The sequence below is a fragment of the Tiliqua scincoides genome, chromosome 3, assembly GCF_035046505.1.
Source record: "Tiliqua scincoides isolate rTilSci1 chromosome 3, rTilSci1.hap2, whole genome shotgun sequence".
Classification (NCBI taxonomy): Eukaryota; Metazoa; Chordata; class Lepidosauria; order Squamata; family Scincidae; genus Tiliqua; species Tiliqua scincoides.
The window spans coordinates 45,511,010-45,538,114 of NC_089823.1; the positions used below are offsets into that span (position 1 = coordinate 45,511,010).

The window sequence follows — 27,105 nt, forward strand, 5'->3', positions numbered from 1 at the left end:
AACCATTTAGATGGGTTTTTGTGTTTCTTTGACAACAAATCCAAGGTGTGTGCCCTTAGGTTGGGTTGAATGGGCAGGCATATAACTCTGTCAAGCTTTCCTCTGTGGAAGTGGTAGAGTTTCCATCCTCATGTTTCCCTTGTAATTGTATTTTGGGATAGAGGAGGCACTTACAGGTGATAATCAGTGGTTAGGTGAGTGCTTAATGTTTCCAAACAGCTGATTGTTCCTTATTGAAATACTGAAACTTAGCCTGTGTTGGCCTATAATCTGGAAGGCCAGATTTGGGGGGGGGGAGTGGAAGCTTGTTCATGAGAGGGCCTCTCCTTCGGTCATCTTTCGGAAGTATTTTGATGGAAATCAAGGTGACCACTTGACCATTATTGATTGATTCAGTTTACTATTAAAATTAACACTTGATCCTTTGCTACAGCTAAATGTGCACAAAGGATTCTTCAGAAAATAACTTGGGGCCCAATCCTATCCAATTTTCCAGTCCTGGTGCCATCATGCCAATGAGATATTCACTGCTATGTGTGGTGGGGAGGCAGTCACAGAATCACATTTGTCCCTTTAGCTTGCTGCTGCATTGCGACTGCACTGATGCTGGAAAGTTGGATAGGATTGAACCCTTAGGCTTCAGTTTTCCAAGATCAGGGAGATGTGCATCTGACTTCTACAAGAGAAGAACAAAGAATCTTCTACCTTCCTGACCTCTACTAGTTGGGTCTGAAGTATCTGTCCTGGACTTGACCTGACAGTTCTAGGTAGGAGAATTGTCACTTGTGTAAGGATTGCATTCACAGTGTAGTGAGACAGGGAGCATGCTTCCTCTTCTCCCTCAGCTTCTTCCTCTTCTCCTAGATAATCATTAAACACATTTCCAAAAGGCTTTAATCTCAAAGATTGACCTGTTTTTGCTGTAATTACACGGGCCGGAGCTCTGCCATAGTGACGTCCTTTGGTGATTAGAATCCCTGAGCCCTTCGATGCAAGTGTGCAGGGATCTCTGTAGTAGCTGTGGGACAAGACTGGCAGGCAAAAATTAATCTGCTTGCTGCAGTTAATATCCTAGATGTCTGGCATTGTTAATTAATACCTTTTAGCTTTTCGGTCAGGAGTTGCAGTACAGATCCAGAGGCAATTACCTTAATACCATCTTGCACAGTCAAACAAATGGAATGGTCACCTGGCTTTGATGTAACATAGAAGAGACATACAGATGCATCTCTGCAAGGCAGAGTGTTTGTGCAAGAGGCCACATAACTGTTATAGCACATGTCTCGACCAGCATCCTACTGGAGGTGCAGCTTTTGGTGCTATGACTCCTCAAGAAAACCTGCCTTTCTTCTCCTCCTTTTAGACTGATGGCTGTTCAAGAGCTTTCAAGGCCCTCAACCTGGAGGAAGGATGACCATCTTTGAATAATGTCCTCTATAGTTTATCCTTGCATGTCGGTGCAGAACAAGATGGGACATGTGTCCTGGCTGTCTGAGCAGATACTGATACATTCCCTCCTCAAATAAACCCAAAAATCAGAATGCTTTTGGAATGAACTTGAAAATGTTTCGAAACCATGTTCTACGTTCCCTTACCCCCTCCCGCCCTAACAGGGAAGCTGTCTGCTGCTATCCATGTTGCTTGGGATACCATTTTTAGACTGAGACACCAGTTTCCTTCTAATATGTTTCTTCCCCCAAATACAGCAAGATCAGTTGTTTTGAAACCTGGAAATCTTTCAGAACCATTCTCTACCCCATTCCCTTATTTGGTTTGGCTCTAATTAGGGAAACTGCCTGCTGCTGCCCTTTATTATATGGTGTGTCATTGTTTCCTTCCAGTCGCCAAGAGAGATGATCCCAATTTGCTTTCTTTGACCACATAATAAAAAGATATGTAATTACTGCATCCAGTTAATTGAGTTCCACGTATCAATTGACAGAAAACATGGGAATGGCTATGAAATCTCTTCCATTTTCATACTTTTATAATATTTTTCAGGCTACAAGGAAACTGCTCTGTGCTTGGGAGAACTTAAAAGAGCATATTCAGCTCTTTGCAGCCTCCAACACCTGATTCTACTGTTGGTTAAAGCACAAGCAATTTGGTGACAACCAGTCAAAACAACTTTCTAGAACTGAAATTGCCTCTATAATAAACTGCTGGCTATTGGAAGACCACAGCTAGATACTATACAAATCCATGTATGGAATTGATGTTGGCGTGGTCTGTAATGTGATGTTTGGTATGGGTGAGGCCCCTGGGTTGGCCCTTCACCCCCAAGGCCCCCCAAGCCACGCACTTTGCTCCGGGCTGCCTTCTGCACAGCTCAGCGCCAGCTGCACTATGCCAGCTAGTGAGCTACCCAACCAAGCCAGCTGTGCTTTGCTCCCTGGTATCAGGCAACGGAGAAGATGGTGCAGAACTGAGCAGGCAGCCCAGTGGGTCTTGCAGGGAGTGATAGGAAGGGGCAAGCCATACAAAGTATTGTGGACCATGCCTACATCAATTCTATGTAGTACACATGGATCATTCTTTGCTTCCAAAATTAATGTACAGGTGTCATTGAAAACCTTCACTTTTTGCTATCTCTTTTTTTAATAGATGCTGGCTTTGCAGTCACAGCCATTTCTCGCACTCCTGGAGTTACCTACAATGAGTCATTTGATTTACAATGCATCATCAAGCCACATTACCCATCCTGGGTCCCCGTGTCTGTGACGTGGCGTTTTCAACCAGCAGGCAGCACAGAGTTTCATAATTTGGTCACCTTCACTCGAGATGGAGGTGTTCAGTGGGGAGATAGGTATGCTGGGTTCCGAACCCGAACAGCCATTGAGAAATCAGAGTCTAGCAACAACGTGCGCCTAAGCATCAGCAGAGCCAGTGACACAGAGGCTGGCAAGTACCAGTGTGTGGCAGAACTCTGGAGGAAGAACTACAACAGCAGCTGGACACGACTCGCAGACAGAACCTCTAACCTTCTGGAGATCAGAGTCTTGCGGCCTGGTAAGTGTTCAGTTGGTGATACCACCCAGAAATGTCCTGGTGCAGGGGCTTTGCTTAGAGAACCTGTTGCTTTTAGAGGACAAGATTATTCATAATTCTTGCATTTTAGAACTTTTTTCTTTTGGAAGTCTGAGAGATGACATTCTGGTTTGCTTTTGTGTTGGTTTAAGAACATGAGGTTTCAACCAGTGTTTAAACATTCCCAGCATTAAAAAAAAAAAATCTGTTTCAGCCTTCCTGAGTTTATCAATGTAGGGAATAAAATTGATGACATTCATATACTTTTCCATGGTGTACCTGTATATGTCTGTTAGAGAGTGTACTCACAGGAGAAAAATGTACCTGTTGCAAAGATGAATGTATCTTAGGCTACAATTGTTGTTGGCAACCTTCAGTCTCGAAAGACTATGGTATCGCGCTCTGAATGGTGGTTCTGCTTTCCAGGGAGTAAACCCCATTGAACACAGTGGATCTTACTTCTGAGTAGACATGCACAGGATTGTGTTGTAAGAGAGTTTAAATCCTCTTTTAAGATACAGCTGTTAGCTCATAACTGTGTTGGCAGCTTCGTGGTGCGTATGATATGGGTATCCAGGACCAGTCTCATTCCTTCTTTTCTGACAGAGTCTTGATCTTGACAAAACTTGAACCATCCCATCTTTATAATGAGCACTGGACAATGATTGGAAAGCTTGCCTGTCCATTACTTAAGTTTTAGGCAGCCTTCGCAGTGCTTCTCATAACAAATGTGAAATGTTTTCTGCTGTCTCCTCTGTGCTGTGCCTTAACTAGTAAAGTATAAGAGGATTAATAGCCAATCTATGTGCTCTGAAAAGGCATATGGTGCAGCTCATCTTTGGAGTATACAATTTTAAAATGAATATGGGAGAACACATTTTTGAATGATCACCCATGTAAAATAAAAAGTTCACTGTATGTGGAAAATTAACATGTGGGTGAGAAGGTAAGCTTAAAAGTTACATTTGGTGGGCACTTAGTCTGGGGCAAGGAAGAGCGGCTTGATCATGCTGTCCCTCACCTGTATTTGTGAAAAGGTTCTGTGCCAAGAGGGCTGCACTTTGTGGTTTTTTTCTTCTTCTGAGAATGTAGATTGCCCCTTAGACTTGTGGTTTGAATTATCATGTGAGAGAAACCTGCTGCATAAGTACAGTACCTGTTAAGAAGAACTTCCTGCTGAAACCAGTGCTGCATCAGGAAATTAAATGGACCACTGCACTGTGTTTATGATCAGATAAGACCATATGGCATAACTCTAGTTTACATTGGTTGTTAAAAATTCAAGTGAATGTTGTTTAAAGGAGAGAGGGCACTGAACACAATATTTGGCTAGGTTCCAGCATTAATCAGCGATTCTATTTAAAAATTTTCTCTCACTTAAATTGGATGCTATTTTTGTGTTTTGTAGATCTGCATGTCTCATTTGTAGTGTTTCATACCAATCAGATTGTATGTGTGTTTGGGACATGTTCATTTTGTCCTTGAATGATATCTTTGGACTTCCCATTTATCAAAATGCCTTAATTTTTTCCATGTGTTAAATGTAGAATCTCTTGATGCTTCTTGCCTTCTCAGTTACTCACAACTGTGAGTTTGTGCAGTAATGACTGTAGAAACCACAGTAAGAATAATTCTGTAAAAGGAAATTAACAGCCAATCCTACCCCCTCCCTCACCATGCTATTCTATGCACCTGTGCCAATGAAGTGCATGCTGTGGTTGTGGGAGGAGGCCTGGGAGAGTAAGGAAAAAAATTTTTCCTGTCACCTCCTGGTGGCCTATGGCTGCTATATAACTGGCAAGGAGAGAAAAGGGGAGGGGCAGCTTCAAATAGAGGGGATAAGATAGTGGAACATGCCAGTGCCACTGGGATCCATCTTTGTCCCTCTTCCCCACCCCAAATCTCTCCCTGCCTTCCTCACCCAAAACGTGCCCCCAGAGTGTCCTACTGGAATCAGTACAGTCCAGGTTCCACGATGGTTGGGGTGCAAAGCTGCTGCTGGTTTGTATCAGCTCTGACTGGCCCATCAGCGCTACAGTGTTCATACCATTGCTGGACTTTTTACGATAGTGGAACGTTTGTTCCACTATCATAAAAGGCCTATAGAAGGGGGTCGCTTTTCTCAGCGTGATCCGAAAATAGCCATTTTAATCTGCTGAGACTGGCTGCCACTCTACAATGGTAAGAAAAGCAGTTTTAAACCACAATTTAAAGGGAAGGTTTTAAAGCAGATTTTACTATCTGGTTTTCTGCATCGGCAAGCATTCTGGGAATGGAACCTCCGTGGATGCCAAGGGCCAACGTGTATACAAGAGTGCCAAATACAGGGATGATAATCTATTGGTATGCTATGTAGTTTGGAATGAGGTTAAGACTCAAAGACTCAGGTAGAAGCTACTGATGAAAATCAGGTTCTTTTTACACCTCAGTGTACTAAAGGTTGAACCAGTAAAACAGACCAAAGACTCAGAATTGTAACTGAAATGCATCACACCGTTTATTGATTTACTGTATGTAAAAGATAACAAGGCACATATGACTATGGAGCAAATAAAGACACTAAATAAAAGTGAGATTGACAAAGCAACAAGCATAAAATCATAAAATATAATAAATGAGGCGAGTAACTGAACATGAGAAGGTGATAACTCATGATAACTCCACCCAAGAGTTATTAAGGAATTGAAGAATGAAGTTGCAGATCTCTTGACTAAGGTATGCAACTTGTCCCTCAAAACGGCCATGGTGCCAGAAGATTGGAGGATAGCAAATGTCACGCCTATTTTTAAAAAGGGAAAGAGGGGGGACCCGGGAAACTATAGGCCGGTCAGCCTAACATCTGTAGCAGGTAAGATGATGGAATGCCTCATCAAAGATTAGAATCTCAAAACACATAGACGAACAGGCCTTGCTGAGGGAGAATCAGCATGGATTCTGTAAGGGTAAGTCTTGCCTCACGAACCTTTTAGAATTCTTTGAAAAGATCAACAGGCATGTGGATGCGGGAGAACCCGTGGACATTATATATCTGGACTTTCAGAAGGCATTCGACACGGTCCCTCACCAAAGGCTACTAAAAAAACTCAACAGTCAGGGAATTAGAGGGCAGGTCCTCTCATGGATTGAGATCTGGTTGAAGACCAGGAAACAGAGAGTGGGTGTCAATGGGCAATTTTCATAATGGAGAGAGGTGAAAAGCGGTGTGCCCCAAGGATGTGTCCTGGGACCGGTGCTTTTCAACCTCTTCATAAATGACCTGGAGACAGGGGTGAGCAGTGAGGTAGCAAAGTTTGCAGACAACACCAAACTTTTCCGAGTGTTGAAGACCAGAAGTGATTGTGAGGAGCTCCAGAAGGATCTCTCCAAACTGGCAGAATGGGCAGCAAAATGGCAGGCGCATTTCAATGTCAGTAAGTGTAAAGTCATGCACATTGGGGCAAAAAATCAAAACTTCACATATAGGCTGAAGGGTTCTGAGCTGTCTTTGACAGATCAGGAGAGAGATCTTGAAGTGGTGGTGGACAGGTTGATGAAAGTGTCGACCCAATGTGCGGCAGCAGTAAAGAAGGCCAATTCTATGCTTGGGATCATTAGAAAAGGTATTGAGAACAAAACGGCTAATACGAGCCGTATTATAATGCTGTTGTACAAATCTATGGTAAGGCCACACCTGGAGTATTGTGTCCAGTTCTGGTCGCAACATCTCAAAAAAGACATAGTGGAAATGCAAAAGTTGCAAAAGAGAGTGACTAACATGATTACTGGGCTGGGGCACCTTCCTTATGAGGAAAGGCTATGGCGTTTGGGCCTCTTCAGCCTAGAAAAGAGACGCCTGAGGGGGGACATGATTGAGACATACAAAATTATTCATGAGAAGGATAGAGTGGATAGAGAGATGCTCTTTACACTCTCATAACACCAGAACCAGGGGACATCCACTGAAATTGAGTGTTGGGAGGGTTAGGACAGACAAAAGAAAACATTTCTTTACTCAGAGTGTGGTTGGTCTGTGGAACTCCTTGCCACAGGATGTGGTGACGGCATCTGGCCTGGATGCCTTTAAAAGGGGATTGGACTAGTTTCTGGAGGAAAAATCCATTATGGGTTACAAGCCATGATGTGTATATGCAACCTCCTCATTTTAGAAATGGGCTATGTCAGAATGCCAGTGCAAGGGAGGGCACCAGGATGCAGGTCTCTTGTTATCTGGTGTGCTCCCTGAGGCATTTGGTGGTCCACTGTGAGATACAGGAAGCTGGACTAGATGGGCCTATGGCCTGATCCAGTGGGGCTGTTCTTATGATCAAAGTAATAAATATAAATCAAATGCACAATACAACATAATCAAATATTACTTTGCTACACTACTCCTCCTTCTCTGTACTTAATAAAGCCATAAAATATTTGATTAGTTTCAGATTGCTCATCTTTCAAAACACCTCACAGAAAAAAAAAGTCCCACTGAATGCAGTGAGATTTGGTTCAGAGCAAATGTTTACAACTGCTAGAAGTCCTCTGACCCAGTAAGCCATCCTCAACTATATTAAAGGAAAATAATCAAGTTCATAGGTACCAAACTTGCTTGAATCTCTCAGGACTAATTGGTGGAGATGGAAAAAATATCCTCTAGAAAAATACAGTAAAATTCAAATGGTTTGGTCCTCCTGAGGGCCCTACATCAAACTCTTATCAGGTGTGTCAGCAGTCAGAGGTGATTTCAGCGCAAGAACAGACTCCCAACTTCACTGACCCCTGCACAGGTGTAGACAGGCTACAGAAGCCACTCAGGGTCAAATAGTAGGAACCCTGTCGCTATAGCAACAAAGATGCTAGATCAAGAGGGGAGGAAGAGAGAAAGCCGGGGAGCATACATGATAGGTTGGGTGTGTGTATGTATCACACACACACATTTCATATGTGTGCACATGCATGCACGCACCCCTCCCAATAGCCCAGCACAGTGGTTCTCACTCATTTAGCACCGGGACCCACTTTTTAGAATGAGAATCTGTCATGACCCACCGGAAGTGATGTCATGAGTACAAATGACATCATCAAGCAGGAAAATTTTTCACAATCCTAGACTGCAATCCTACCCATTCTTATCCAGGAGTAAGTCCCATTTACTATCATTGTTAAAAGAATATGCATAGTAGCTTGTTAAAAATACAGGTCTGTAGCATTTTCCCAAACACAGTCACATCTCATGGTAACATCAAGTCTAAAAAGTATTGAAATGAATGGGGACCCACTTGAAATGGGCTCACAACCCACCTAGTGGGTCCCAACCCACAGTTTGAGAAACACTGGTCCAGCATATTAGATCATCAGACACCACCTGACAGTGTCAGATTGTTGAAAGTTTCTTGGATGTTATTAATCCACAAAATAACCCAAAAATGAAACTACAAATCTGACAGGAAAACTGGTTCTTTGAGGCAGGAAGGGGTTGAGGGAGGGCTGAACAAGGGAGGATGGAATGGTGTGGTGACAGTGGCCAGCACTGAGTGGATTGGTCCTGGAAAGGGAGGAGGTTCGGCAGCAGTGGCACCTGCCAAATCCTAACCTTCTTCCTGGACCTGGATCTGCTTCCACAGATCAACACAGACTTCCACCAGTGGTATTGCTGGCACAGGTCTGAGTTGACCCATGGCTGGGGTTTATCTGGGGTAAGGAGACAAATCTCCCCTTACCATGAGGGGACCTCTAGCAGCCAAAACTCCCTTGTGGGATACATGCATTGCCACACAGGGAATTAGGATTGGGCTGTTACAAATCATATTGTTCAAACCATTATCTGTGATTTTCTCTTAGGCAACTCAGTCAGACTCATTTGTGCAACCTTCAGCTTTTCCTAGTTGAGAAAACTCTAAACCACCCATCCTGAATAGGTCTCTGGTGCATCCTTCTGCTCAGAAAAGCAGCTCACTGTTAGTGCTTTGAACCGCACACTTTCCAGGACCAGACTAGCTCTTCCATTTTCATTTGCTGTCTGTTGATTACCTCACCCTTCTGCAAGTCAATTTCAGGATGAAATCAGTGCTGTGTGCTGAAGGGAACATGTCTAGGGGGCTCAGACAAGGACACTAGACAAACTTCAGGAACTGCGCACCTAGCATATGACTGTATTGCAGACTGCTTAGCTGAGATGTTTATATATGACCCCTGGCAATGTATTCTGTCAGATCATTTTGTGCCTGTATCAAATTGCTGCAGACCTTGTCTTCATTAGTAAGTACATTTACATTTTCAAACATGAGATGCATTAAAGCTGGGAAAGGACCAAGAATAGAAGCATAGTGTACCATATGCAAATGAGTAGTGTCTCTGTTGAGACCAAGCAGTAACCTCTGTTGCCCTTGTTTTGTACTGGAATGGCAAAGGAAATACACAGGGAAGTATTACTGGCTGTCATGTTCCCTGTACTGAAAAAGTTCAGCAGAGTCTGTTTTTGTCTGCTAACTGGTTAAGAGGCACTTTTTCAAGTGGGTGCTCCTCTTTTATTTAGCAGGGGGAGAGTAACTGGCCCACCTCACCCCAGCAGTGTCTGTTCTAGTGGCTGTCTGCTGGTATTCTTTTGCATCTTTTTAGATTGTGAGCCCTTTTGGGACAGGGGCCATTAGATATTTGATTTTCTCTGTAAACCGCTTTGTGAACTTTTTGTTGAAAAGCGGTATATAAATACTGTTGTTGTTGTTGTTGTTGTTAATTCCTCCAGCTCTGCTTTGGGCTCCTTATCTGGTCTCCCTGGAGACCAGCATTGGAATGTGCTGGCTGACTGTCATCCTTGCTCACAGGCATGAATTGGTCTTTCAGGAGCTTCTGCCAGTAGGACTGTTGGCAAAACTCTGCGCTGCTGCTAATCAACACAGACCTGGTCTCTGGGCACCAGAAATGCCATGCCTTTGATCTGGCTTGGTAATCCAAGAAAAATGCCCTTTTCGCCTTGATGGTCCCCTTTTCTGTGCAAAACCCTAGGGACATTAACATAAAATTCAATTCCAAAGGGGTGCAAATTGTTTAAATTGGGGGCTTTTCCATGGAGCAGCTCATAGGGAATCGCTTTGATGCCTGAATGCCACAGGCGATTTAGAACATAATTTGCACACAGGACACTTTCTCTCCAGAAGCAGGGAGACAGTGTGCTTCCCTGCAACATGGTATCCGCCATGCCCATTAGTACCGCTCCTCCCTTCTCAATAAGCCCATTTTCAGCAGATAAATAAGGGGTCATTAAGTGATGTTTGATACCAGACTTCTTTAACAGAGCTTTGAACCTTTGGTTTGTAAACTCTGTCCTATTATCCGTTTGGATCTGCTTAACCTTCTTTCCAAACCATCTTTCCACAAACATAATCCGTGGTGAAAACATCAAAAGACTCATCCAGGGAACTCAGCACAATGGACACCTGGTGCAGCTCCAGAAAGACAACATCCTGTTGTTGCGAAGCTTACAGGGTGCGCCTCATATACGCCAGGTGCTCCACTAGGTCCCCTCCTTGGCTCAGCCGAGCCAGGAACAGTTTTCGGGTGAGGTGAATCTGCTGCCACAGAGTCTCTCACGTGGACTCTCCTCAGCTCATTCCAGCATTCATTCACTGAAGTTATGCCATCTACGTGCACCAGCTGGGAATCCTCAAGCGTCAGCACAATAGTGGCCAGAGCCTTTTCGTTCTGCCGGACTGCCTCGTCTTCAAGGACACGTGAAGAGTTAATTGCCACCGACCATAAATTGTCCTTTTTCAGAAGCATGCTGACCTTCTGCCTCCAGATAAGATAATTCTCAGAGTTCAGCCGGGAATGAGAAACCTTGACATAGACATCACAGACTCCATGCCGAAACTCACTTGAGCTGGAACAGCACACACAGCTCTTCGCTCCTCCCTAACACACAGCAGGACACAAAACAGCTTCTCCGGACACCAAGGCTTCACAGCTGCAGCACTCCCACACTCCTTGGCACTGGGCCCATAACCTGTCAGGGCAGCAGGGGAGGATAGCCCTTGCTTTCCCGATAGCAGAATGGTACGGGAGCATAGGGAGATAGCAAAAGAAGCAGGTGATCCCAAGCAGAGCCAAAGAAGCAGACACAGGCTTGTTCGTTGCAGTAGCATGTATTGGTAAAAGGAGCAGGCAGAATAGTAGTCAGTCACACAGTCCAGAAGTCAGGGATACAGCAGGTCACAGTCACGAGAAGGCAGTCCAAAATCAGTACACAAACCAGCAGCACAGCATGCAGAAACTCCACCACAACAATGCACACTTTGGTGCCTGTGCTTGCCCCATATATACTGGGGCCAGCCAATCAGAGTGGGTGACCTCATAGTCACAAGACAGTCTTGTGACCCACTCTGATTGGCTGTCTAGTGGTGCATTGCACCACTCCACCATAGCCTACGTGACTCTGCACACATCTCCCCAGGTCACATGGCTCCCACCTAACACAGGTGCATCTGATTACATACATGTAATCATACATACATACATCTGATCACATACATGTACAGTGCAGCTGTCCCTAACCTACATAAAAAATATTTTGTGTATAAGAGAATATGAAATTATACATAGTTTTTACATGCAGGTATTTCACACATATCTGTGTAGGAAATTGTTCAAGTCTGAAGTGGACCTTAGGCTGCTGGATCTCAGATTTGTTTTAAGCAGCTTAATTTGCTCTGTTGAGATATCCTGAGTTAACTACATTAAGAACATAAGAACAGCCCCACTGGATCAGGCCATAGGCCCATCTAGTCCAGCTTCCTGTATCTCACAGCGGCCCACCAAATGCCCCAGGGAGCACACCAGATAACAAGAGACCTCATCCTGGTGCCCTCCCCTACATCTGGCATTCTGACTTAACCCATTCCTAAAATCAGGAGGTTGCGCATACTCATCATGGCTTGTACCCCATAATGGATTTTTCCTCCAGAAACTCGTCCAATCCCCTTTTAAAGGCGTCTAGGCTAGATGCCAGCACCACATCCTGTGGCAAGGAGTTCCACAGACCGACCACGCGCTGAGTAAAGAAATATTTTCTTTTGTCTGTCCTAACCCACCCAACACTCAATTTTAGTGGATGTCCCCTGGTTCTGGTATTATGTGAGAGTGTAAAGAGCATCTCCCTATCCACTCTGTCCATCCCCTGCATAATTTTGTATGTCTCAATCATGTCCCCCCTCAAGCGTCTCTTTTCTAGGCTGAAGAGGCCCAAACGCCGTAGCCTTTCCTCATAAGGAAGGTGCCAGCCCCGTAATCATCTTAGTCGCTCTCTTTTGCACCTTTTCCATTTCCACTATGTCTTTTTTGAGATGCGGCGACCAGAACTGGACACAATACTCCAGGTGTGGCCTTACCATCGATTTGTACAACGGCATTATAATACTAGCCATTTTGTTCTCAATACCCTTCCTAATGATCCCAAGCATAGAATTGGCCTTCTTCACTGCCGCCGCACATTGGGTCGACACTTTCATCAACCTGTCCATCACCACCCCAAGATCTCTCTCCTGATCTGTCACAGACAGCTCAGAACCCATCAGCCTATATCTAAAGTTTTGATTTTTTGCCCCAATGTGCATGACTTTACACTTACTGACATTGAAGCGTATCTGCCATTTTGCTGCCCATTCTGCTAGTCTGGAGAGATCCTTCTGGAGCTCCTCACAATCACTTCTGGTCTTTACCACTCGGAAAAGTTTGGTGTCGTCTGCAAACTTAGCCACTTCACTGCTCAACCCTGTCTCCAGGTCATTTATGAAGAGGTTGAAAAGCACTGGTCCCAGGACAGATCCTTGGGGCACACCGCTTTTCACCTCTCTCCATTGTGAAAATTGCCCATTGACACCCACTCTCTGCTTCCTGGCCTCCAACCAGTTCTCAATCCACGAGAGGACCTGTCCTCTAATTCCCTGACTGTGGAGTTTTTTCAGTAGCCTTTGGTGAGGGACCGTGTCAAACGCCTTCTGAAAGTCCAGATATATAATGTCCACGGGTTCTCCCGCATCCACATGCCTGTTGACCTTTTCAAAGAATTCTATAGGGTTCGTGAGGCAAGACTTACCCTTACAGAAGCCATGCTGACTCTCCCTCAGCAAGGCCTGTTCGTCTATGTGTTTTGAGATCCTATCTTTGATGAGGCATTCCACCATCTTACCCGGTATGGATGTTAGGCTGACCGGCCTATAGTTTCCCGGGTCCCCCCTCTTTCCCTTTTTAAAAATAGGCGTGACATTTGCTACCCTCCAATCTTCTGGCACCATGGCCGTTTTGAGGGACAAGTTGCATACCTTAGTCAAGAGATCTGCAACTTCATTCTTCAATTCCTTAATAACCCTTGGGTGGATGCCATCAGGGCCCGGTGACTTATTGATCTTTAATTTATCAATGAGGTCTGAAACATCTCTTTTAACCTCTATCTGACTTAACTCCTTGGTCAGGAGGGGCCGTTCGGGCAGTGGTATCTGCCCGAGGTCTTCTGCCGTGAAGACAGATGCAAAGAACTCATTTAATTTCTCTGCCATCTCTAAGTCTCCTTTTATCTCCCCTTTCCCTCCCTCACCATCCAGAGGGCCAACCGCTTCTCTGGCGGGTTTCCTGCTTCTAACATATTTGAAGAAGCTTTTATTGTTCCCCTTAATGTTGCTGGCCATACGTTCCTCATAGTCTCGCTTGGCCTCCCATATCACCTTCTTACATTTCTTTTGCCACCGTTTATGTTCCTTTTTATTCTCCTCATTAGGGCAAGACTTCCATTTACAGAAGGAAGCCTCCTTGCCCTTCACAGCCTCTCTAACTTGGCTGGTTAGCCATGCGGGCACCCTCCTGGATTTAGTGGAACCCTTCTTTCTTTGCGGTATACACCTCTGCTGGGCCTCTATTACTGTTGTTTTAAGCAGCCTCCATGCACTCTGGAGAGATTGGACTCTTTTTACCCTCCCTTTCAACCTCCTTCTAACCAGCCTCCTCATTTGAGGGAAGTCCGCCCGTCGGAAGTCAAGGGTTTTTGTTAGAGATTTGCCTGGTATTCTTCCCCCAACGTGCACTTCAAAACGGATCGCAGCATGATCACTGTTCCCCAATGGCTCAGTAACGTTTACATCTCTAACCAGGTCCTGCGTACCGCACAAAATTAAATCTAGAGTCACCTGTCCTCTGGTGGGCTCCATGACTAGCTGATCTAAGCCACAGTCATTTAGCACGTCAAGAAATCCGGTTTCCTTATCGTGACCAGAACACAAATTGACCCAGTCAATATGAGGATAATTGAAGTCCCCCATGATTACAACCCTGTCCCTCCTTGTCACCTCCCTGATCTGTTTCCTCATTTCAAGGTCCCCATCAGATTTCTGGTCTGGAGGACGATAGCACACCCCCAGTATTACATCGCTGCACAAGCCTGGTAATTTAACCCACAGAGATTCTACGGTGGAGTCGGACCCACCTTCAATCTCTACTTTGCTGGATTCTATCCCTTCCTTAACATAAATGGCCACCCCACCTCCAACACGCCCCTGCCTGTCCCTCCTGTAGAGTTTATAGCCCAGGATTGCGGTATCCCACTGATTCTCCGCATTCCACCAGGTTTCCGTTATGCCCACTATGTCAATATTTTCCCTTGTCACCAGACATTCCAGTTCTCCCACCTTTGCTCGTAGACTTTGGGCATTCGCATAAAAGCATTTATACACGGAATGCCCCAGGATGGGCTGCTTATTCGCTCCTTTGTCCCCGCATCCTCTCATTGTGCCAAACCGTCTATCACATCCCATCACCCTTCCTTTCCCAATTTCTTCTCCTACCCTGCCTTTGTCTTGTTGTTCTCTAACCTCCCCATCCTCATCCCATAGGGATGAGGAGTCCCGAACCGGATGCCCCTCGGCTCCTGTCGGCCTTCCCCCAGGGATCAGTTTAAAAGCTGCTCTGCCACCTTTTTAATGTTATGCGCCAGCAGTCTGGTTCCATTCTGGTTCAAATGGAGCCCGTCCCTCTTGTACAGGCCCCGCTTGTCCCAAAACGTTCCCCAGTGCCTAACGAATCTAAACCCCTCCTCCCTACACCACTGTCTCATCCACGCATTGAGACCCCTGATCTCCGCCTGCCTAGCTGGCCCTGCGCGTGGAACAGGTAGCACTTCAAAGAACGCTACCTTTGAGGTCCTGGCTTTCAGCTTCCTGCCTAAAAGCCTAAATTTGGCCTCCAGGACCTCCCAGCTACACTTGCCCACGTCGTTGGTGCCGACATGCACCACAGCCACTACCTCTCCCCCAGCACTGTCTACTAGCCTGTCTAGACGAGAAGTGATGTCCGCAACCTTCGCACCAGGCAGGCAAGTCACCATGCGGTCCTCACATCCGTCGCAAACCCCCCTCTCTATGTTTCTAATAATCGAATCCCCCACTACAAGAAGCCCCCGACCCCCCTCCCGCCGAGGAGTATCCCGAGTGCGCTCAGATACGGGCCCATCCCCTGGAGAAGGGGTCCCCCCTAGGGGATTGTTTCCCTCCTCTCCAGGATGACGTCCTCCAGTCCCGAGACTTCCCACCCGGGCAGCCGAGGAGCTGCACGCCTGAGTTTGGGACGAAGCCTGATCGTCCCTGGAAGTCTCCCCACGGTCCTCCTCTGGCTGCCTGCGCTTCTCCAGGTCGGCCATCAAGGCTTCAAGGGAGCGGACACGTTCCCTGAGACCCTGGAGCTCCTTGCACCGAGGACACATCCATGACTTATGCCCCAGAGGCATATAATCATACATGTGGCACTCAATGCAGAACACTGGATAGCCCCCACCCTGCTGCTGGCTGTCTGACTGCATAGCTTTTTTGTTGTTGTTGTTGTTTTATTTAGGGGTCCTTTTAAAAACCGTACACTGGATAGCAGCCCTCTTCTGAAGGGAAGAGGAAGGGCAGTGTCTGGGGCCCTGGCCTCCTCGCCCTGCTGCTGAACTCGCCCAGATGCTAAACTCTTGTGCCTTACCTGGCACTTAGTTCCCGAGGCACTGGGTTCCCAGAGGCCACACGTGTCTGCAGAGAGCCTCACGCGATGGCCCGCCTAGCTTTATACTCCTGGCTGGCTCCTCCTCCCTCCTTCCTTCCTGATTGAAAGGGGGCTGGCCTTCCCAGGTGAGTTTACAAAAGCTCAGGAAGGCAAATGGATGCTGATGGGCGTGACCTACTCTGCAGGCTCCTGAATGGACTGCTTGGATTAGCCTAATGGGGCTCTTAATGGGTTGGGAATTGGCCCTTCCTAGGTTCTTTCCCTCCTAGTTCTGTTCTCTTGGGCTGGACTCAAGCTAGTTTTTATTTGGGTTTGTTTAATTATTTATTGCTCTCTAGATCCTGTGTCCCAATTTACTGACCTGTTTAGGTTATGTTCTAACGTAGATTAAGTTTAACCTGGGTTAAGTATAGGTTTAATTTAAACAAGTAGAAAAACCTGCTTTCCACTTTATCCTCCTCCCTCCCTTCGATTAGGTGCTACCTTAGGTGCAGCTTTCAACTTTGATTTAAATGCCTGACCCTTGGGCTCCTACTCACGAGTAGGACTCTGCTCCTACTCACGAGTAGCCCTATGTACCTCCCTTAGGTGCTAACTTTCAATTTTGATTTAAGGTTGCTTTAAAGGTAAGGGTAAGGTTAGAAGACAGGGAGTTAGAAAGACAAAGCGTTAGAATGAGTACACTTACCTCCTCCTCCTGCTCCTCCTCCTCTCCTTCTCCAAAACTCAGAGGTCTCCTTGCCTTCTCCTCGCCCAGATGCTAAACTCTTGTACCTTACCTGGCACTTAGTTCCCGAGGCACTTGGTTCCCAGAGGCCACACGCGTCTGCAGATACATTCAATATCTTGGAAGCCCTATGAAAATCACAGATAGCATTTGCAAGAGTGCATGAGGATGCCCATATATCATCTCTATGACGATGTGGCACTCTGGACAGTATAGCTTAAGCAATCTCTAGTGCTGTGCCTGCCTTTTGTAAAGATCTCAAAGAATCAAAACGTGAACTTGAGATTTCACAAGTGGTTGCTGTGGCATGTTTTCTTATAAGTTGCTGCAACCCCACAACTGAGGCTTCGCAACCCCATTGGAGTTCCGACCTCAAGGTTGAAGAACATCGTGGTATACTAAATGCTGTCCTCCCTTACTAAGTGATGTGCCAGCCTCTGTTCATCCAATGGGGAAAAGGAAGCTATCTTTAGGAATCCCAGAGCCCCATCCTAGGGGTTCTGAGTGCCAGCGCTGAGCAATAGCACCATAAGGCACGTCTGTGACACTCAGAGAGGAGGGAGCACCAACACAAGCCTAGATAAGTGCTCCGGGTGGCGGTGAGGGCCTTGGGGGCAGGGATGAGGATGGGGGGAGCAACCAGGGCGGAAGGTGGTGGAACTGATGCAAAGTCTGAGCTGCAAAGCCTGACATGGAGGTTCTCAAGTCTGCACTGGCAAACTACTTGTCTTGAGAAGCCCTATTGCAGAGATTGGGATTTTCTTTGGGGGAAGCATATGAAAGTGCCCCGAGGAGACCTCTGGCGGCCCCAACAGTGCTGCTGGATACAACTGTAACAATTTCGGCAACCAAACCAAGTATAGTAGGGGTGTCCAAACTTTTTGGCTGGAGGGCCACATCATCTCTCTGACACTGTGTCAGGGGCCGGGGGAAAAAAGAATTAATTTACATTTCAAATTTGAATAAATTTACATAAATGAATATATTACCAATGGAACTTATATGAATGAATGAAGCTCTTGCAATAGCTCGAGGCCTATAAAAGGCCTTGCACAAAGCAAGGCCAGCTTTTCCTTTGCTGCCACTGCTGCATCACAGACATGAAACAGCAAGCAGTGGAAGGAGCCCTTGTCTCACAGCTCACACAAGAGGTCAAATAGTTGAAAATGGAAGAGGTCAAACATTTAGGGCACAAGCCTAACCAGGTCTACTCAGAAGTAAGTTCTATTTTGTTCAATGGGGCTTACTCTCAGGAAAGTGTGGTTCGGATTGCAGCCTAAGTCATGGAAATAATGATTATGTGTCCTACCTAATTCTGTCCAAGCTGATGCAGCTGCACCAATGAAGCATGTGCTATGTCCTGCAAGGGGGTGGGTAGTCCCAGAGGCCTACTCAACATAAAGGAATGTATGTTCCCCCACCTTGGGGTAGGCTTCTCCTTCCCCGGTAGATCTACTTGGACCTGCCTCAGCTCTTTTGCTGACGCAACTCTGAGCAAAACCAGGGAGGTGGATTGAGGCTCAGAAGGGGCATAGAATATCGATGGAACTGCTACTGCCCTTCCTGTCCTCAGCATACGCCCATCCCCGCCTCAGTCCCTTCGTCATTCCTCTCTATTCTGCCCACCTATTGCCCAACCCTTGCGCCGACTTACCGGTGCTGGGGCACTGTCTCAGGTTGCTGTTGCTTGGCCAGCACCATTAACCATTTCCACCAGTAGCCTGGTTGTATTTGACAGTATGTCTCAATTTGTGACATCGGAAAAGCCGCTGCACCGCCAGAACCCAATTTCCAGTGGTACAGCAGCCTGATAGGATTGGGCCCTGTGTGTGTCTTTTTCTGATACACCAGCATTGGGAGAAATTCTTTTGCATGTCATATGGTTTATTTGCTTAACTTCTTGGTTCCTTCATGCACCCCAAGCTGTCTCTTCAGCATTTACTAACAGATTAATGGACCACAAAGGGGCAGATATATTTGGATATCACAGAGAGGCAAGACAGCAGAGAGCTAAGTGAGACTTGAGAACATATCATAGGAAGGGCCTTGATGGATCAGGCCAAGAGTTCACTAAGTCTAGCATCCTCTTTCCAACAGCAGCTAGCCAAATGACTCCACAAAGCACATTCCCAAGACTTGGGAGATCTGGTTGACAAGCTGCTGCTGGGGGAAGGTTAATAAAAACTTTCATTGAATGAAACGTTGTAGCCTGCCTGCCAAGACTTTAAAGTGACGTCTTTGTGCCAATTGGGTAGTCAGTCTCAGAACCTTTCAATGAAAATGCTGGCAAATGAGACTTGCTTTCTAAGACTATGTGCTTGGAATTGCATCCTGGTCATAATTGACTGTATCCCTGGAAGTGATTGACAGTCCATGTTATTTGTCAAATCAAAGACAGCAATTTCAATCCTTTGGGAAAAAATCCACCAGCCATAAAAGGTCACGACTTCTTCTGGGACCAACTACAGTCACAGGCAGTAAGCAGGCATGCTTTTGAATTCTCCAAAGGATTCTCCAAAGGTCCGGGATAACAAATATAAGGCCCACAGAAGATCTTTATGTGGCCCACGTGATAATTTGGCTCTCCCAGCACCTCCATCAGCTTCTCTCAGCTTCGGGCTGTGGAGTGATGCTCTGACAGAAGCGGTGCTGCTGAAGCACAGGGCTGGGAGAGCTAGGTGTTAAGCAAAGAATGGGTTAGGGAAGGGTAGGAAGGAAATTGATTTTATGGCATCTTCTTGTGCATGTGCATGTGCTTCCTGCCAGCCTTATTTGGTATTTCTTGGAACTTCAGTTACATAAACTCTTCGAAAACTATCACTTTTATTTCCCCAGTTTGAACCTTTATTGCTAGATATACTCAATACATAATGAAAGCTACTTCTGAAATTGCAAACTTGTGCGTTGATAATACTGAAAAGTTGGGGCATGCCCTGACTTTGCATCTACTTTTTAAAGAGCCTCATCACAGATCTTGGTTCTTGATGAACAATCTGCAGAGTAAATAAGTGAATTCCTTCACAGGGCCACTTCTTTTGAATAGAGTTTAATTGAATGTTTTCCTACTTGTGCCAGCACCATTTATTTTGAAGGCTTTCTGATGAGCAATTGATGAAATAGCTCAGTTTGTGATTTTGCCCTTTGAATCTGCTGCTTGATGCAAGTTCTGTTTTCCATTTTTCTCATCTCCATATTCTAATTCACTAGCGATCAGCGAGGCGTACATGTTTTCTGATGGCAGATGCATCTTGTGCTGAAACTCTTCTCCCATGGCCTTTTTATTTATGTGTGCTTCAAATTTTTGACATGTTGTGAAAGGCTCCATTTTCAACTTATTTTTTTTGAAGGAAAAAACTGTGGGTAGTGTTCATCCTCCTCCAGCATAACATTTTATAGCTACCTCCCTCAGAGAAAAATTGGCACCTGTTATGTGTAGTCAGACTTTTGATTTTTTTGAGTATGCACTAAATCACCTTGGAGATTTTAAAATATGAAATTCAGCCAAGTTTTGAACCCAGGGTACTAGTCCACCTTATGTGACTTCCCAACTATTTCATATAGCAAAAGTATGCCTCCACTGACCTTCAGCAAGAGGTATAAGTACACCAGTAATCATTAAGCTGTTCCATTTTTGGGATGATTGCTAGATGCCTTCAGTGAGAGAGATCCCAATTCTATCCAACATAGGGGCACTGGCACCAAACAGCAGGCGCTACATCCTATACTGGTTGCAAGCAGGCTGGAGGTCTCCTCAGAGTAAGGGAACATTTGTCATCTTACCTTGAGTAACACCCCAGCCTACTTTATAGGGCTTCTCAGAACAGTGCCAACTATTTAGCTGGCGCGGACTTGAGAAACCCTGTGTTGGGCTTTGGAGGAGGCCTCTGCTGGTCCCACCTCCCTCCTGAACCAGTCACTCCCCCCATGTCACTCGGCACTTATCTTGGTTCCACTGGTGGCCAGGGCCCTGACGACAGCATCCATGGTGTGGAGCAGGTCTCCCTTCCAGTGCCGCTTACTCTTTGAGTGCCACAAATGTGCTTTATGACACATTAGCTATACCCACTGCCGGTGCTGCAGGTACAGCACAGGCAGTGGGACAGCATTTGATCAGGCTGATTAAATCCCATTGAGATGAATGTGACTTAATTTAGGGTGTAATCCTAACCAACTTTCCAGCACTGGCATAGCTGTGCCATTGGAACACGTGCTGCATCCTCTAGTTGAGGAGCAGTCAGGGCGGCCTCCTCAAGGTAGGGCAACATTTGTTCCCTTACCTCAGAATTGCATTCCTCTTATGTCAGTACTAGAAAGTTGGTTAGGATTGCTGATTTAGCCATGTTAGGCCAGCCACTTTCTCTTAGCCTCAGCTCATATAATCCCTACCTTACAGGTTATTGCAAGGATTGCAGCAAGATAACAACTGTGAAGCACTCAGAAGTGCTAAACAAATGCAAAGTATTATTATATATTAATTAAATGCTATCAGGGCTGTTTTACAAAACTTTTGGTATCTCTGCAAACTGTGGAACTGCTGATTTGCATAAACTGGGTTAAAGACACTCTCAATCTACTTTTCAGTGTGAGAAGTGCCCTCAAACTAGTGCAGAAATAAATCTCTTGTAGATCTAACTGAAATTAGTTCTCGCAAGCATGGCTAGTTGGTGCATATTAAGGTGGGGAATATTTTGCAGAGCTCATCAGGCAGGCCATTCAGTGTCCTAAAGTCTAGACCAGCCATTTTCAACCTTTTTCAGCTCACGGCACACTGACAAGGCACTAAAATTGTCAAGGCACACGACCAGTTTTTTACTTACATTAAATTACTACATTGCAGGTAATCTTGAATTAATAAAATTAATACAATTAAATCATTACATGACAAAAAAATTGACAAGAAGCATGGAGAGGGAAGTATATGTGGTTTCTGAAAAGGAGGAAAAATTCTATGTTCAAATTCTTATCAAAAGTGCCAGAAAGTGTTGGCAAGGACAGGGCAGGTTGATCACATAGTGGGCGAGGGGCATTGAGGAGACATGATTGAAACAAGTGCAGGATTAAACTGGGGGTTAGGGAGAGAGAGAGAATGTGAGGCAGTGATTCTGTATCTTTGGAAGGTGTGGACAAGTGAGGTGAGGGACAGTAAGAGAGTTGCTAACTGTGATTGTGAGATTGGGGGGGAATATGCCTGGGGAAGGGGGTGAGGTGGGGGAGAAGAGGAGAGAAATGCCAATTGCCTGCTTGTGTATTTGAGAAAAAAGAGTGCAACCAAAAGCCAAATCCTATGCATGCCTGCTCAGAAGTAAACCCCATTATAGTCAATGGGGCTTACTCCCAGGTACATGTGGATGGGATAGCACCCCCAGAGCCCAATCCTATGCATGCCTGCTCAGAAGTAAGCCCCATTGTAGTCAATGGGGCTTACTCCCAGGTAACTGTGGGTAGGATTGTGGCCCAGCGCCCTTCCTCTAAAAGCCCCAAAGTGCAGGGAGGGTCACTTTGGGGAATTGCAGGCAAACTGGCAAGGAAAAGAGACTTTCAGGAACCCTTTTCAGCCAGCCAGTCCTTAGGCTGGGGTCCTCAGCAGACTCTCTCGCTGTGTAACTGCTTGCCTGCTTCTGGCTCCCTCTTCTCACTCACTCCGCAGCTCCCACCTCCTGGCTCCTCCGGGCTTCTCTGGTTGGGCAATCAGCAGGCAGGCAGGCAACAACAGCCTTCCTGCCCAGCCCTATGCATGTCTACTCAGAAGTAAGCCCCACAGTAGCCAATGGGGCTTACGCCCAGGAAAGTGAGGATAGGTTGCAGCCTGAGTCGTGCTCAGTAGCAGGACTCTTCAGCTGCTGCGTGGGATGCAAAGCAGCCGCAACCAGCCCCTTCCCTGGCTGCTCCCTTGCTTGTTCTCCCTGCCGCGGGAGGCTCAAAGCAGCCGCTTCTCCCGCACGTGGGCGCGCAACTGCTGCCTGCCTCTTCTGATCCCGCTGCACACCTGAGGCACACCAGTTGAAAACCGCTGGTCTAGACTCATAAATTGATCAGAAGACTAATCCTTTTTGAGATAAATATTCTGTTAGGAGCCTGCTCTGGTGGTTTTCTGAAGCTTTCTTATGCCTTATTGGGAAATGTATAGGAGGGAGGAATAGCAGGGAGTAGTGGCAACATCCTTAGGAAAGAGTTAATGTCATATTTACCAAGAAACAGTTCTCCCCTCTCCTTCCCCTATAACTCAATCATGTTGACTTGCTTTCAGGCAATAATTCATTGTTACTGGAACACTATGGGCAAAGTGACAAGTTAATAACTGCCGTAATAATAGTAGCAGAGCCTAATGTTGTTTTCCCCTGCTCATACTCTCATTGCACCATCCAGCCGCCCATGTTGCCTAATGTAATTTCCAGTATTGTTAATCCAGTTTTGAGTTGGAATTCCGTTCTATTGTATGAGAGTATTGTGCATGCAGGAGCTGGGTAACCCTGTTCCTTAGGGAGGTGCCACAGTATTTATGGCTTCTTTATCTGTTGTAATTATATTATCTTTTATTTATCCTTGATTCTCCAAGAGAGAAAATAATCTCGTTGTGAACAGCTCTTTCCTCCTTGTGCATTTTCTACAGTCCTTTTTATAAAAGAGTTTACCCCAAAATGACTGCTTTTTGCTTTCCCGTTTAATTATTCTAAGCACTACCTTCCTTGCCAGCGAAAACCACCAACTAACTTCCTCCCTTACTCAAAAAAAATCTTCATGCCATCTGTAGGCAACTTCCTACCTGACAGCAAAATGCAGGGCCAGATGTGCCTCTTCTGTAGTGCGTGGTAAATATACCTGGAAGCCTCTGCCAGTTTACTGCATCTTTTCAGGTGTTCTAGAACTGTGGTGGCTCCAGTGTTTAGTAGCTTGTAAAACAGTTCTTGGTCTTATAGCTTCACATCACAAATAATTGGACTAACAATCTCAGAGCCCAATCCTGTCCCCCACCGTCTTTCGCCATGCAGCCTTGCTGAGGGAGTGTGCACCACATGCAGTGGGGGTGGGGGCAATTGGACGGACTGGGAGAGGTTAGTAAAAATACTTTTTACTTACCTCTCTCTAGGCTGTCTGTCCATCAAATGGTCTCCTCGAACCTATGCTAGCTATTTTGCTAGTGTAAGTCTGAGGAGGGTCGGGGTCATGCTGGGCTAGGAAAACAGGACTAGCTTCCTGACCTGTGCCGCTGCTGCCAGGATCCACCCCCTCCTGTCCTCCCTACCCTGAAACTCCCCAAATTGCTTGTGACCTGCCAGTATCCTACTTGCTCCAAAGCAGGCCAAGTCCACCTGGGGCAGACACTCAGAGCCAATGGCCATTTGCACCAGTGCAGGCAGCGCACCATTTACAGTGCCACAGAGGTATATATAAGTGCAGATTGTGAGATCTGCCACTGTAAATGCCCAGTAGAATTGGGCCATCAGTCTCTGCATGTGCATGGAAGATAGTTCTGTAGTGTGTGTGTGTGTGTGTCTGTTTCTGTTGTTGTTGTTCTTTCTATTGTTGCCCTTCCTCTTCTCACATCAAAAAGGCCAAAATCTGTCAGAGGCTTTAAAAACTAGGGCAAGCACTGGAAAACTTAGTAATATTTCATAAGTTCTCTCCAGGAGAAGTCTTTCTTTGAAGGCAGGCTTTGAAGATCTGCTGGCCTCTGGGGAAGTGGGACAAAGCAGCCTTTGACTCCTCCCCTCCCTGCTCATATGAGTGTTGTCCTGTGGGAAACTGCTCTGGTTTTGACACTGCTCTGTCTAAACATTGGGGGTCTGCCACACACACACCCATGCCAGTTCCCCTTCAGTCTTTAACCAATTGCTGCAAATTCTCTTCCTTTTCCCACATTGTTTTTAATGGAACATTTTGCTAGGAATTTCTTTAGCTAAATAAACTATCTTGATTTGCTGAATTATGGAAGAGCAGACTGCACCCTACATCTGTTGCTTCCCCCCCCTCCCCCAGTATAAAGACCTATGAGATTTTGGGCTCAATCTTAACCAACTTTCCAGCACTGCCATAGCTGTGCCAACATGGCATGCACTGCATCCTACAGTGGGGAGGCAGTCAAGGGGGCTTCCTCAAAGTAAGGGCATGTTTGTTACCTTGGGGTTGCATTGCGGCTAGGTCAGTGCTGGAAAGTTGGTTAGGATTGAACCCCTTATTTCTTTTTTATCTTGCAAGATAAAGTGGAAGATGCTTTAAGGTGGGTGTGGGTGTGTTGGGGTGGTGGTTGACAGCTCAATGAAGTGTCGACCCAATGTGTGGCAGTGGTTAAGAAGACCAAGTCTATGCTTTGGATCATTAAAAAAGGTACTAAGAATAAAACGACTAATATTATAATGCCGTAGTACAAATCGATCATAAGGCCACTCCTGGAGTATTTTGTCCAGTTCTGGTTGCCACATCTCAGAAAGGACATAGTGGAAATGGAAAAGATATAAAAGAGAGCAACTAACATGTTTACTGGGCTGGGGCACCTTCCTTATGAGGAAAGGCTACAGCATTTGGGGCTCTTCAGTCTGGAAAAAAGGCACTGAGGGGGGACATGATTGAGACATACAAAATTATTGCACGGGAAGGATAGAGTGGACAGAGAGATGCTCTTTTGCCTCTCGCACAACACCAGAACCAGGGGACTTCCATTAAAATTGAGTGTTGGGAGAGTTAGGACAGACAAAAGAAAATATTTCTTTACTCAGCGTGTAGTTAGTCTGTGGAACTTTTGCCACAGGATGTGGTGATTACATATGGCCTAGATGCCTTTAAAAGGGGATTGGACCAATTTCTGGAGGAAAAGTTAATCACGGGTTACAAGCCATGATGTGTATGTGCAATCTCCTGATTTTAGAAATGGGCTACATCAGAATGCCAGATGCAAGGGAGGAACACCAGGTTGCAGATCTCTTGTCGTGTGTGCTCCCTGAGGCATTTGGTGGGCCACTGTGAGATACAGGAGGGGGGACTAGATGGGCCTATGGCCTGATCCAGCAAGGCTGTTCTTTTATATGTTCTTATGAGTGTGAGAGAGAGATTGACATTTCTATGACTCCAATTAGCATACATGGGGCTCCTAGTTGATCCCCCAGGCACTGACCAGTTTCAAATAGACCTGTCTGGCTTCAACAAGGTGGTTTTATCACATGCTATCAGACCATATTCTGAGTCTAAAAAGAACATTAATTTTTATTTAAATTTTTTTTTTAAATGTTTATAAACTTGGAGGGGCCCTTTAGAAGACCAAGAGATAAGGTGAAAATTCTTACATAAATACATTAATACAATTTTGAATTGATTATAATATAGTGGTGATTGGCTACCTATGTAACACTTTGGGATATTGGTTCTCGAGTCGGAGAATGGAGAGTAGATATGGTCCATCATCTAAGGCACTGGTTCCCAACCTGTGGTCCTGAGAAGTTATCTGTGAAGTCTCAGGAAAAAAGAATAGCCTTTGTTCACTTCCGGTGTCTTGCCAAGCAAGCAATCTCCCACAGACTACCAAAGAGGGTGCGGATCACCCACATCCACTTAAGTGCCAGCTGTGGCTGTAGGCAATTCATTTTTTGTCTTCTCTGACAGTCTGTAGGGGAGTGCTTGGAAGACAGACCACCAGAGAGGGTGGAGGCCAGACCACCTACAGCCGCATGTGGTCTATGACAACACCAATTTTTGCCTCGGTGGTCCGCAGGCTCCTAAAGGTTGGGAACCAGCGATCTAAGGGCAACAAAATGGAACTTTGTAGTCATGAAAGGCAGGACATGTTGCTTTGGATCTACTAATGTTGAATCCTGGCTCAGCTATAAACTCACTAGGTATTCCCTGGGGAAATCATGAAATTCTCCATCTGTCTAAAAGTAGAAATAGCGACTGTCTCCCTTTCATTTCCACAAAAACTAAGATTTTTGTTTTTTTTGTTTGTGTTTTTGTTAAGATTTTTGTTTTTGTGTTAATGCTTAGGTGGGCAACCTATAAAGACTGCACTGAATGCTGCCAGAGCCTTTTTTTTTTTTTTTTACTAACAGTGGAGATAAGGCCAAGAATTGCTAAGGAAATTAAGAAATCTGGTTTCCAACTGCAGAGTTTTACAAAGTATCTAAAACCTATGTTGGCCACTTCTGCTGGAAGATGCTGTTCCACTTTCTGTAAGAGCAAGGATGTAGGGGATTGGACTCTAGTAGATTATCACATTCTCATTGCCAAATTTTCTCAGCTGCTTAGATAAGCATTCCTCACTTGTCACCAGCTGGGTTTGCTGCTTCCCTGTGTGTTGAGAGATATTGATTACATTCTGCCCTGGGGGGTAAGGGAACTATGATGGTAAAATACCAATACCAGAGGCCAGT

The 27,105-nt window shown here is 45.6% G+C and overlaps 1 protein-coding gene across 1 annotated transcript in view; it reads left to right on the plus strand.

The window, feature by feature from the left end:
- Positions 1-27,105, plus strand: part of IGSF3 (immunoglobulin superfamily member 3) — a 130,858-nt gene that overhangs the window by 85,253 nt on the left and 18,500 nt on the right. The window contains exon 7 of the mRNA XM_066619452.1: positions 2,605-3,009. Coding sequence (XP_066475549.1) covers positions 2,605-3,009 — 405 coding nt within the window. The remainder of the gene's footprint in view (positions 1-2,604; positions 3,010-27,105) is intronic.